Source organism: Nematostella vectensis, chromosome 6, assembly GCF_932526225.1.
Source record: "Nematostella vectensis chromosome 6, jaNemVect1.1, whole genome shotgun sequence".
NCBI classification, from domain to species: Eukaryota; Metazoa; Cnidaria; class Anthozoa; order Actiniaria; family Edwardsiidae; genus Nematostella; species Nematostella vectensis.
Window position 1 is genome coordinate 2,538,466 of NC_064039.1, and position 12,917 is coordinate 2,551,382.

Below are 12,917 nucleotides of genomic sequence, written 5' to 3' on the forward strand. Positions count from 1 at the left end.
TGTTAAGCTTTTATTGTTTTGTTTATCGACCTTGTTTTTATTTTTGTCATTTATTTATCAATGTTCATTGGAAGCCTAGGTATGGAATGTTTAACGTACAATAAAATAAGTTTAAGATTGTGGTCGCATCACTTTTATTTCTTAATAATAAATCATACTTTATAACTTAATAATGTTTAAAGTTTTTAAAGAGTTTGCACACTTGGATTGAGCCTGAAGTCAAGTTATCATTTCTAGTACAACAGGTTATGATGGCTATAAACTTCGTGTTCAGCGTTCTGTTTGTGACAAACCCGTCATAGTACAGTTTTACAGCGAGTTAAGCAATAATTAACAAGTCTCTCTTTATCGTAACGTTTAGATCCACAAGTGGTGTCCTGGAGTTCTGCTGAAAAAAAAAGTGGTTCGTGAATTGGAAAAAAAGGCTTTAACTAATAAGAAATTATTTTAACTACTAAGGTGACAAATTACGTTGCCAATTTTCTACCACCTTCCTAAGATTAATGGTGATGATGTTGGAGATGATGATGGTGATGATTATAAAGATGATGATGTTGGCGATGATGATGGTTATAAAGATGATGATGTTGGCGATGATGATGGTTATAAAGATGATGATGTTGGAGATGATGATGGTTATAAAGATGATGATGTTGGCGATGATGATGGTGATGGTTATAATGATGATGATGTTGGCGATGATGATCGTTATAAAGGATCCGTTATAAAGATAATGATGTTAGCGATGACGATGATGATGGTTATAAAGATGATAATGTTGGCGATGATGATGGTGATGATTATAAAGGTGATGATGTTGGCGATGATGATGGTTATAAAGATGATGATGTTGGAGATGATGATGGTGATGATTATAAAGATGATGATGTTGTCGATAATGATGTCATAAAGACGATGATGTTGGCGATGATGATGGTTATAAAGATGATGGTGTTGGCGATGATGATGGTGATGGTTATAATGATGATGATGTTGGCGATATTGATGGTTATTTTGTAATGGTTATAAATAATAAGACAATGATGCTTATGCCAGATGGGACAATGATTTACCTTGGTGTTTAAGCGACAGTATATACGAAGACGGATGTCGCGTCCTTGCCCGCGCATTTCTTCGCCCCGCTAGTGCAACTCGTGGAATCGTCTCCTTGGCGACAGTTGCTGGAGTCTCCGTGATCCAGGGATCCTCCGGCGTAACAGTCACCTTAAACACACGGATGGATGCAAAAATTAAGCCAAAAAGCTGACCATAAGATCATGGTTATTGGAAAAAACGCCTGTGTTATACAAAAAAAATTGTGATTCTTTTTATTAATAAACAGCAGTCTCCGTGTTCAATCACAAGACTAAAAGTAGACTTTAGTCGCTGCTTTACTAAGTGTTCTTCTTAACAGCTATAATGTACTAATGATATTGCTAATTAGAAAGACCAACAGATTATTTCTCTATTTTCTTTTTTAATGTAAAGGCACTCTTAGAACTATGATCGTTACATACCATAATTGGTAACACCAATCTTGGTGTGACCAGTAGCCTTTGCGATACGAGCACATCGGCAAAGGAATGTTGGGAAGAATGTATCCCAGCTGGACGAGTCGTAGAGGACGCCGTAAAATTTGCTGTTGAGAGGGTCTGTTGCTGAGTAGATGAGCTCATTGAAGGCGCGGTTCGAAGGGTTTTCTACTTGGCATTCCGACTCCGTGATGTGCACCTCACACTGGCCCGCTATTCAAGGAATACGGCACAAACGTCAATCCTCAGGGGGGATAAGAGAAGGTTTTTGTATATGCCTATCTCTTACACAGACTAAAATTTCTATTCTAATCTATTTCTAACGCACTTGTAGTCTGTGTATTGTTCACTTGTCGTCTGTGTATTGTTCACTTGTCGTCTGTGTATTGTTCACTTGTAGTCTGTGTATTGTTCACTTGTAGTCTGTGTATTGTTCACTTGTAGTCTGTGTATTGTTCACTTGTAGTCTGTGTATTGTTCACTTGTCGTCTGTGTATTGTTCACTTGTAGTCTGTGTATTGTTCACTTGTAGTCTGTGTATTGTTCACTTGTAGTCTGTGTATTGTTCACTAGATGTCTGTGTATTGTTTTTAAGGTATACAATTTTTCCCAGCCTTTTTTTAAAGGTTGACTAGGCGGGAGTCCCGTCTAATAGGACAAGTACGGGAAAATGTTGTCATAAAACACTATAAATATTCAGTATGGAACAATTTCAATGCAATTGAAAAACAAAATCGAATTCGCATCCTCTTTCTTAAGGGTCAAATGACATGCCCCATACAGCTATAGTCTAATGCACCTCGAATAATCTATTTGATTTTTAATTGCTTAAAGTGGGCTTGAATTCTTCGACAAGACAACTGTGAGTAAGGTTCATACCAAGCCTGTAGACATAGTTGTGGTATTGCTTGCCCATGCAGTGGTCCTCGAATCTGCAGTCTTCGTAGCACCTGTTGGTACATTCCGTTCCCCTTCCATCGCGGCCAAATGTGTTCGGGCCGTCGCGACTGGTCCAACATTCGCCTAAACATAGAAAAGGTTTAGTAGAAAAAATCACCAGCAACAATTTGCTCACCCGGTAAAGATTTACTTCCAAATTAAGTCACTCTTGATTGTACGAGTTGTTCCCAAATAGAATAAAACGACAATGATTTACACCTGAAATAAAATCGAGTAAGCGACTAGCTCCCGAATTAAGGCGAGTTATACTCTCGAGTTGTAACGATTCTAACCCGAAATGGGCTGAGTAAGACCCGAGTGGCATGGACAAGCTCCCGAATTAAATCGAGTAACTTCTTTGAAAGCCTTTTTTTTTTTACTTACCATAGAACTGGGTGCCAAAGAAAGTATTACCAAGCTCTTGGGCCTTTTCGGCGCATCGACAAGCGAACTGAAGGAATTCAAGACAAGCAGATGATTAATACTGCGCAACATAATAACACAATTACTACATAGAGGTGTACCCTTACAACCTGATATATATTATATATATATAGGTGTAGAGCGGGATATATCTTGGTTTGTAGGCAAAAAAACACGCGAACTACCGTTTCATCTCTACAAGCCTGTTTCGTGGTTGCCCACTCATCAGGAGATTTATTAAGAATATATTACTACCATCACTTATATACTATCTATGTATAAAATTAACATAAAAATAGGGCGCGAAATTTGAATGGCTGTTATGATGAAATTGAATAGTTCAGCTGTTGCATAACAAGGCTTTGTTCCTGTGGCGGCACGAAGACACTAGCTCGTTACGCTTGTTTAAAGTTGATATATATATATATATATAAAATGATGGTTGAAGGCTTTCATAGAAAGTGCTCAATACTCGAAAGTAGAGCGGTGTATAGTGTTGGTTTGAGAAAAATACAAACTACATAGGTTTCCCTACAGGTCTGTTTCGTGGTTGCCCACTAATCCCCTGATGAGTGGGCAACCACGAAACAGACCTGTAGGGAAACCTATGTAGTTTGTATTTTTCTCAAACCAACACTATATATATATATATATATATATATATATATATATATATATATATATATATATATCCACTTTCGACATATATATATACTAATCTATATATATATATATATATATATATATATATATATATATATATATATATATATATATATATATATATATATATATATATATATATATATATAAGATTAGTGTATTCGTTGACTCTATATCAGCATATCAGGTGATATGTAGGTCCTCGCCATACCTTAGGCATATAGGTGTCCCAGTTGATCCAGTCGATGGAAGAGCCACTCCACGACGATACAGAGTCATCCCTGTCACTGATGACGTAATTGGCAAGAGGACGAGCGCCTTCGTGGTGGTGGTCCCTGAAGCACCCAACCTTCTCGAATGCTACGGAGCAGCTCAAATCCACTGAAACAAATTGGTTATTTCATGTTGATAGTTGTGGCTACACTCTTCTTCAGCTTATGAATAAATGATGGGGTTGGTGTTAGAGTTACGTTAAAAACCCTAATGTTTACAAGGGTTCTCTCTATTATGCAGCATGCTTTAAGAAGTTTTTGGTGCAAATGGGATAATGATTAGGGTTTTGGGATCTCTCACCAATTTCAAAGACAAAATTGGTAAGGTTTCGGCCGGCACAAAAGCGCTCGTTGGGAGCGCATGATTGATAGGAGTAGCCGTAGCATTGGTCGGATGAGCCATGTTTCTTTGCGTTGTGCTGTGACTTGTGACCTGCCCAACATTCCCCTGTTGAACGATTACAAAATTTCAATCATTTAATGCATACCATTTGCGAAACAGGGGGTGTACATCAGGAGGAGGGGGTGGGGTATTAATCGGGTGTTAGTCGGACTCTGATCGGACTCAAAAATTGTAAAAGGAGAAAAAAGCTTACCCCAGAACTGGACGCCAAACACATCATAACCCAGCTCCTTGGCCTTGGCAGCGCATCGGCAAGCAAATCCCGGTAACCAGTTATTCCAGTTGTACCACTCGATACTCCTATTTCCATAAGTAGGGTGAGTAGGATCACGTTCGTTGTAGATGTAGTTGGGAAGGGAACGATTAATGAATTGATCTTCAAAGCAGCCAACGGCCTTGAAGTCTGCTGTCTCACACGGCCCGCCGCCCGAGCATACACCCAAAGTTATTCCCTTAACTGGAGAAAACAGATAGACACTTGAGACACTTGAGGTCATTTGTTTAGGCGCGTACCCAGGATTGGCTTGGGGGGGGGGGGGGGGGGGGGGGCTTCTGGCGCAGTCATAGGTAACATATGGAAAAAGCATTATTATTATTATTATTACTATTATTATTATTATTGTTATTATTATTATTATTATTATTATTATTATTATTATTATTATTATTATTATTATTATTATTATTATTATTATTATTATTATTATTATTATTATTATTATTATTATTATTATTATACTGATTTGGCTATTGTTTGTTATCTTCTTCTTTCAGTATATTCTATCTAGTTATCTAACGGATGTGATTTAGGTACATACGATAGATGTAAGGATGCTGAAACCATTACAGTTTTAAAAGGACCCTCTCTTGGAAAACTCAATCACATACTTGCGTTAGAGAGCGAATCAAACTGCCAAAGTGATGTTTGAAATTCTCATTTCTTTTTTCTTATACAAATTTTCAAACAAAGCGTCTGCATTTTACAAAAAAAGGCTTTATAAGTTTTCAGAAATGCTGAGAATTCGACGATTTTTATTAAGTGGTGTCGTCTTTCAATCGCGTGATTATCATACTTACCCGTATCAAAGCACATCAAAGCCACTCCAAATAAGCAAAGAAGCAGCTTCATTCTGATCTCTTCAATAAACGCACTGCAAATGGAACGTAAAAATGATACAAATTAGAAAGCACCACGAGTAATGAAAACCAATACATGTTAGAAAAATGCATGGGAAGCGACCGTAAAACAAAGACCAGTTTTAATCATAAGCGATGAAATAATCACGAAGCTAAGACAATCAAAATTACTTTAACCGAACGACGGCCCGGTAAGATCAAATAGAAAAGTAAATGATGCGAGGAATTGAGATGGAGTCACCCAGATAATAAATCCCCGTTTCGGATGATGGGGCACTTGGACCATTTGAAAAGTCTATTTTTTAAATCCACATAATTGTTTCTAAACCTGACAAAACCTAGACTGGGCTTTTTGTTGATCTTATAGGCAAGCGTGGCCATTATAACCAAAACATCGGTTTAAGTAGGAGTCGCATGAAAATAGAGCGAAAACGTCCCGAGTATCCAAAGACTCCAAAGACTGGCCATCTTTGGTGGTTTTCAATAGCCAAAAAAACTTTAATTGTTTATTTTTCAGAGAAAGAAAATCACAGAAGAGTGAGAATGCCATGCTGCAAACAAATGGAGTAAGTATGGGGAGATTTTGAATAAATAGAATAAAGTTGGGAACTGGGTTACCTATAGCTGCCCAAATAGGTACCCAAATAGGACCAGTGCGAGGTGAGAAACTTTTCTTACACTTTTTCCTACATGGACAACTATCATTATTAAATCTTTTGATTTAAATGTCATAAGAAGGATTGTGGTTTTGACGTTGTAACGTTTTACACGCTTTCAGAGGGTGGATGCTTAGTCCATTCGTTGATGGGGGACGCCCACGTTAGCAACGGTCGCTAGAGGAAACGTCACCGACACTGAATCATCCAAGGCGGAAATTAAACGAGATGATTGTTTTTTTTTACCACCAGTTATCAGCCTTATTAGAAATTAATTATTAGATCTGAGCGGTCAGATCGAGCGAGAAGTAAGTTAATAAATAGCGTCCTTTAAAATTTTTAACTAGGCTTATTCTTACGGTAACATAAAACAATCTTGATGTTACAGAGGTTTTGCTTTTATTAGTTTTTACTTCAATCACTTTGGGAAACAAGTCACACAGGTTGCACCTAGTTGTACTTCTTGCACTGTTTGCATGTAACTGATTAATTATTTTATAACTAACTGAGATGATAAGTGTCCCAAAGAACCGATTTGCCACCTACAGCCTGGCCTATACAAATCGCAACATATTTTACAGGCAAATTCGTTGTTACACGACCTCGGCGAATCCAAAGTCTTTGTCTCGTTTGGGAATAGCGCGAAGTCAGACACGAGCTTTGGGGGCGGTTTGTCTGGTTTTGATTGTTCGGTTTGATTGACTACGCGCAACAACGAATTTGGCTATAAACAAACATTTTTTTAAATAAAGCATAAAAAAGGTTACAATCACAGGAAGAAGATCTGATCAATCTCATTTTTCATTTTTCAACTTAGCAAGTAATCTGGATTCGACTCGATTAGGCCTCGTCGATCTGACCAAGGGCTTGCTGGAAAATAGCAACCGATAATTATCAAAATCAAAGAAATATATGATTTAAAGGGAAATTTTGTAAATAAAAACTCTTTTCGCAAATAGAAGGGGAGATCAAATAAGAATAGTCAAAGTAAACTTTGTTATAGGACTTACCATGACAGCATTCGTGTAAAATTTACATACGACAAATTTGGGCGTTTCGAAAAAAAAAATGTTCATACTAGAGTGTTTCAGCTGTATTGTAAAGCGCGAGTCAAATATAATAAAACACTTCTCGAATAAAGTGCGTTGATATAAAGGGAGTGTACCAAACAGTCCCAGTTTTTCAAAGTTCGCGTGAAGTCTTGTTTTGAAATACTGGATTCTGGGGAACCCCATCTTCCTTGGTAACAGTTATTAACGGAAAACCCTTTTTAGCCTCTTCAAAAATAGAAGCCCCCGCACACTAAGTCAATAAGTGAAGGAAAGTGTAAACTTTCCGACCTGCGATTTGAGAGCTTTAAAAGCTGTCAACTGAAATAGGCCGGAACTGAAGCAGTCACTTTGGGCCCGGGTTTGTCTGTTTGTTAGATGACTCCCGGGACGTGTCAGGAACAAAAGAAAACATCAATATTGCCATAAAAATCTTTATACATCTCAAAATTGCAAAAAGAAAAAGAAAGAAAAAACATATGCAGAATTTGAGCTGTCATCTTTCTTGCTCAAAAAAGTAGTGTAGGTTGGAACATTTGCGACACGACGAAATTAGGAGAAGCAAAAACTTTTAAAATGAGATTAAGATATATACAACAAAAAATAATGAAGAATAAAACCAGCCTTTTGAAGATTAAAAAGAAACTCTAGTTATTCCAGCGAAGAAATATGAAAATGATCGCAATGGTGGCTATCCTTTCGATAAGAATCCCAAAAAATACATTAGTTGATGATAATAAGTTTGGCTTACCTTACGAGTTGCAGAAGAGGTTTTGTGAAGAAAAATTGTGAAACGCGGGCTTTAAATAAGATTGGGGCCCAGATAAGGGTGGTGTTCGACCAATGGTTGGTGCGCCGGCAAGTACTTTGAATCCTGTTATTTGCAACACTTGATTGGACAGATGAGGAAACGAGGAAGCGTACTGACAAGCGCTTCTAATGGCTCTCAAATCATGGCCTTGGACACCCTTTAAAGCACGGTGAAAGAAAATGAGATATTAGCTTTTATCCTAGTGTGTTGCAATATCCAATCGTAGGCATATTGTGGGGGCAATCTATTGAAATAACAACACGGGGTATCAATAAAATAAAGACCTATAATTAGGGAAACATTAAGGAAAAAGTCATGAAATAATGGGAAAATATCTTAGGACGTTCTTGGTTGCTACGCCTGCAACTTTGGAATGAAATCTCACTAAACTCATGCGATAAACAGATTCAAATCAAATTCTCAATATTACACAGCTACTGCTATCTGTTATTTTTTCGTTTGACATCCGTCTTTTTTATATTTCTTTTGATTTAGATATTTTGCTTTAGAAGGGTGACTTTTTGATAGCAACTAGTCTGACATTAAATTAAATCAAAACGCTTGGCTCGTAAACAAACGTGTCCAGCAAAGATAGCAAAATACAAGAGCAAAAGACAAAACAGACGCAAAACACAGCTATTAAATGGATTTGAGGGCGTTTGCACGATTAGTTAACATGCAAAAGACTGTTTTAATCATGACATCTTCGTATTTTTTTCTTTGCACGCTTCCCACTTTTGTTAAAATCTTAATTTTTAAATTGTTAAACATAGGATCGAATTTGCAATCTTTTGCTTGCTTTAAACTGGCTATCGTATATAGCACTTTGCTTTCTTATTTGTGTCCTTTCTTATGTTTTCCACTATCTTTTTATTCATTGTTTGATCATATAAAAGTCTTTTCATAGCGATCACAGTACTCAGTGATTAATCTATTTACCACAAAAATATATTGAAAGCGGCTTTTGAAAAGGCAATTACTAAAATCTCAGATCTAATATAACATTATAAATGAGTAATTTCCTTACTCATCTAAAAACCTATTACATCTCACTGTAAAGTAGTTCTGGAGATAACGAAAGATAAGAGTATCCGACGCCAACCAATCATTGCACCTGGTCGCGTGCGGTCCCAAGAAAAGATTTTCCAAGTCAACACAGTATCCTGTAAGTTGTTTGTTTTCGTGATTTGATAATGCACAGACATCAAACAAAGGTCACCCCGTAGCGGAAAATGGCTTGGCTGTGAATAAAGATAAATGGATCTTTGCGTAGGGCAGATAGAGATAAAGACGCATAGAACAAAAGGGGATAAATGGATATCGCCAAGTTCAAGCGTCGATAAGCCTCGCCAAGTTAAGTTTCCGTTTTCTTGCTACCCTGTCGACCTTGGCAAACATGGTTAAACCTTTTTGAACAAACGACACTTAGAAAACAAAATTATACCTGAAAGGGTTTCATAGATGATATCTGATACGGAAACGTGCGTTTTTTATACGGACGTTTATACGGGCGAATGAGATAATTTCTCCAACAATAACCCAACTGCAGTTGTTTACACCACTTTTTGAGAAGCCCACTCATTGATTAAAAAGTAAAAAAAAAAACACTTGAACTTGATAGTGGCTACTATTCTGCCTAAAATTAATAAATCGAAGTGTTTTAGGAAAATCAATTATCTAACCACGTGTTGTCAGATGTGCTAAACTTGAGTGTTGACAGCGATTTGTTTCCATAATTACACGGCATCATTATCCACCTCCACTTTTCCAAATGAAAAAAAAAAAGTTATTTTGTTACAAAGCGGGATCCTTGCTACGAAAATATTTTATCGGTTTTGGCTATAGAAAATATCATGGAAACTAAAAAAATCCTACTATTCGAAATGGCTGCAGGAAATAGACACAATACTAGATTTTTTTCTTAACTAAAAACAAGCATATGTAACATCGTTTTCATCATTTGACGAGTTGTATGAATGGAAGGAAAGTTTTCTAAACAGCTAAATGAAGGCTGAATACCTGAAGATGAACACAAGGCTTAGGGCAAACAACAACAAAAGGCGAGGACAGACAACATGATGATTTGCAGAAATAGTCTACATCTTTCAAGACAAAAAAAATACAATGAGAGATACAACAAATATTATTCAAATAATATGTGTTTGAATTAAAGGACAAATTATGGCAGAATAGTCAGGGAATTGAAACTCGTTGCTCTCCTCGTGGAAGATGAACGGTAGGTTGACGCAGATGTTGGGGGAGGGGGGGGGGAGCCGTCTGTCCTTCACGTCACCAGTAAGATAAGCACGTACTTAAAGAACGTACTTCAAAGTAGGCTTTACTTTGACTACGCAACACAAATAAATACTTTCACTGTTTACACACATAAACCGAGATAGAAATAGTAATGAACAGGAACGGGCTGCTATGCTTTTCGGAGAACGGCAGATCGCGACATCCCCTTAGAGCTCAATGCATGTTTCGAAAATTGGAAGTTATCACCTAAAACCGTCCTCTTCCTTTGTACCAATACACAATCGTACGCAATTATAAAAGTCTATCCCTCTTTTTACTGTTACTGTAGTGGAACGTTAAATGCCGTATGAATGCAAATGGCGGAGACTGAGTCCCACGTTATTACGCCTATATTTTCAGGGATTGGTGCAAAGCACTAACATAATGTACAATCACGCAACAAGAAATACTAGCAACATATAAGAACATAAATAGATAAATAAATGAGTACTTAGCTAAGTTAAGCAAAGCGGGGGTTTAGTTAACTAAAGCGGTTTTCGAGTTAGCCCCGATACATATCCCCGTCTTGAATAGAAACGAGTCCATCATGCAGGAGTCTTACATCGAAGTTATTCATCTATTAGGTGGTTATAAATGAGGTACGATGAAGCTGATATACCGTGCAATCCATGATTGGACAGGCTTAGACAAGATCTAGGGGGAGACAAACGACCGCTACACAAGACACGGAAAACACCAGCCATCTTCTGCACAGGACCTTGTTAGTTTCTTTCTTAGTTTTGACCAACCATGCTGGCCTTTTAGCGGTAATTTTTGTTGTTCTGGCTTTTTAAATAGGACTTGCATTTTAAATTTTATTGGGAAATCCAAGTCAGCATTTGCATTTCAACAGAATAAAAATATCATTAAATAAATCAATGCTAGGCTCCAATCGATTTTATTATTATTTATTAGAGTATTAGCAACGCAACCAGCCCAAACAGACACTTGCATTACGTCTTGCATTTTATGGTTTCGATCAAATGAACAACTAAAGACAGATATTTATGTTATAAATCTAGACGGGACAGAAAGCACGTGACAATCAAGAATTATTGTTCGTTGCAATTTAGCTTATTGAAAGAGTATTGCTCGTTCAACTTGCTTTTTGAACGAATATGCATTAATCCAATCTATCTTCGTTGATAGTTTCATGACAAAAAGCACGACGTCATAAACTACCCTGTAAAACGCTTGTTTTGACTGGTAGCTAAACAAGCTGAATAGCTGAATTAGGAGAATTATGATTGGTTAAGCTTGCATGTGGTGAGTGGGTCAGTAATTGTGGCCAACTCGGAAGTTTCTCGCTACTTTGGCCACTGCACACGATCATTTTATCAAATAACTTTTTCTTTCTTTCCTTGAACTTATTTCGGTTAACTTTTGTAATTGATGTATGTAACTGTCGTATGAAATAAAATTGAATTAAATTGAATTGACGCTCGGCCCTCAAGAACGTACCAACGACTTTAAAATACGTGGTCAATTGGGGACTAGATATCACTGTTTGGGTGGCACACTAGCGCGCGCTTTTAGCGGAAAAATAACAGCAACAAAAAGCAACTTATTTTGCGCCAGAATATTTTTTATTAAGGGTTTAGTGTCATTTGTTTTTTCGTCGTTCTGGTGTGACGTGTGCAGTCATTTCTGTGTTTAATTTGGTTCGAATTTGCCACCCAAAAGGTCACGTGATCTCTTAGCGCAAGTCCCCTATTTGTGTCGAAAAAACAACGCAATACGCTTTAAAGATGAGCACCTATTCATGTAATACCTGCAAAGGCAAATACTTTCTAAAGCGTGGTGTGCGCATAGAACAAGGTAGGTGCGCATAGAACAAGGTAGGTGCGCAAGTGCCAATAGAACAAGGTAGGTGCGCAATGCGCATAGAACAAGGTAGGTGCGCAAGTACGCATAGAACAAGGTAGGTGCCCAAGTGCGCATAGAACAAGGTAGGTGCGCAGTGCGCATAGAACAAGGTAGGTGCGCAAGTGCGCATAGAACAAGGTAGGTGCGCAATTGCGCATAGAACAAGGTAGGTGCGCAAGTGCGCATAGAACAAGGTAGGTGCGCAAGTGCGCATAGAACAAGGTAGGTGCGCAAGTAAATTAATTCGCGGTCGCCAAGAAATACATGCTACAGACAGTCAAGTACAAACATAGTCTAGTGATGTCATTAGGTGGGGTACAAACAGTAGGGAACAAAATAATGTGGGGCACAAACAGTAAGGTACACAATCACGTGGGGTGCAAACAGTAAGGTATACAATCACTTGGGGTACAACCAGTAAGGTATGCGATCACGTGGGGTAAAATCAGTAAGGTATACAATAACGTGGGGTGCAAACAGTAAGATAAACAATCACGTTGGGTTAAAACAGTAAGGTACGCGATCACGTGGGGTGCAAACAGTAAGATATACAATCACGCAGGGTACAAACAGTAATGTATACAATCATGTGGGGTTAAAATAGTAATGTATACAATCACGTGGGGTTAAAACAGTAAGGTACACAATCACGTGGTAGTACAAACAGTAAGGTATACAATCAAGCAGGGTTAAAAACAGTAAGATATACAATCACGTGGGGTGCAAACAGTAAGGTACTCGATCACGTGGGGTACAAACAGTAAGGTACGCGATCACGTGGGGGTACAAACATGAAGGTATACAATCACGTGGGGTTAAAACAGTAAAGTACACAATCACGTGGGGTACAAACAGTAAGGTACACAATCAC

At 37.7% G+C, this 12,917-nt stretch overlaps 1 protein-coding gene and 1 long non-coding RNA gene across 2 annotated transcripts; one reads left to right on the forward strand and one right to left on the reverse strand.

Moving 5' to 3' along the window:
• Positions 1–117: 117 nt before the first annotated feature.
• On the reverse strand, positions 118–7,955 carry LOC5514578. The gene is made up of 10 exons (XM_048728988.1): positions 7,826–7,955; positions 5,310–5,383; positions 4,426–4,689; positions 4,131–4,277; positions 3,769–3,938; positions 2,856–2,922; positions 2,412–2,555; positions 1,518–1,745; positions 1,074–1,224; positions 118–388 (listed from the first exon to the last, which is right to left on the reverse strand). The coding sequence occupies exons 2-9, from the start codon at positions 5,359–5,361 to the stop codon at positions 1,082–1,084; spliced, it is 1,215 nt and encodes a 404-aa protein (XP_048584945.1). The 5' UTR covers positions 5,362–5,383; positions 7,826–7,955; the 3' UTR covers positions 118–388; positions 1,074–1,081.
• A 1,025-nt stretch (positions 7,956–8,980) lies between these two features.
• Positions 8,981–11,069, forward strand: LOC125567937. Its single transcript, XR_007311908.1, has 2 exons — positions 8,981–9,050; positions 10,765–11,069. It is a non-coding gene; the product is annotated as an uncharacterized LOC125567937 (long non-coding RNA).
• Positions 11,070–12,917: the final 1,848 nt, after the last annotated feature.

Coding starts and splice junctions, on each gene's coding strand:
- LOC5514578 (XM_048728988.1), bottom strand. CDS start 5,361: ATGAAGCTGCTTCTTTGCTTATTTGGAGTGGCTTTGATGTGCTTTGAT. Junction 4,278..4,425: donor GTTTGGCGTCCAGTTCTGGG/GTAAGCTTTTTT, acceptor ATCGTTCAACAG/GGGAATGTTGGGCAGGTCAC. Junction 2,556..2,855: donor CTTTGGCACCCAGTTCTATG/GTAAGTAAAAAA, acceptor TTCTATGTTTAG/GCGAATGTTGGACCAGTCGC.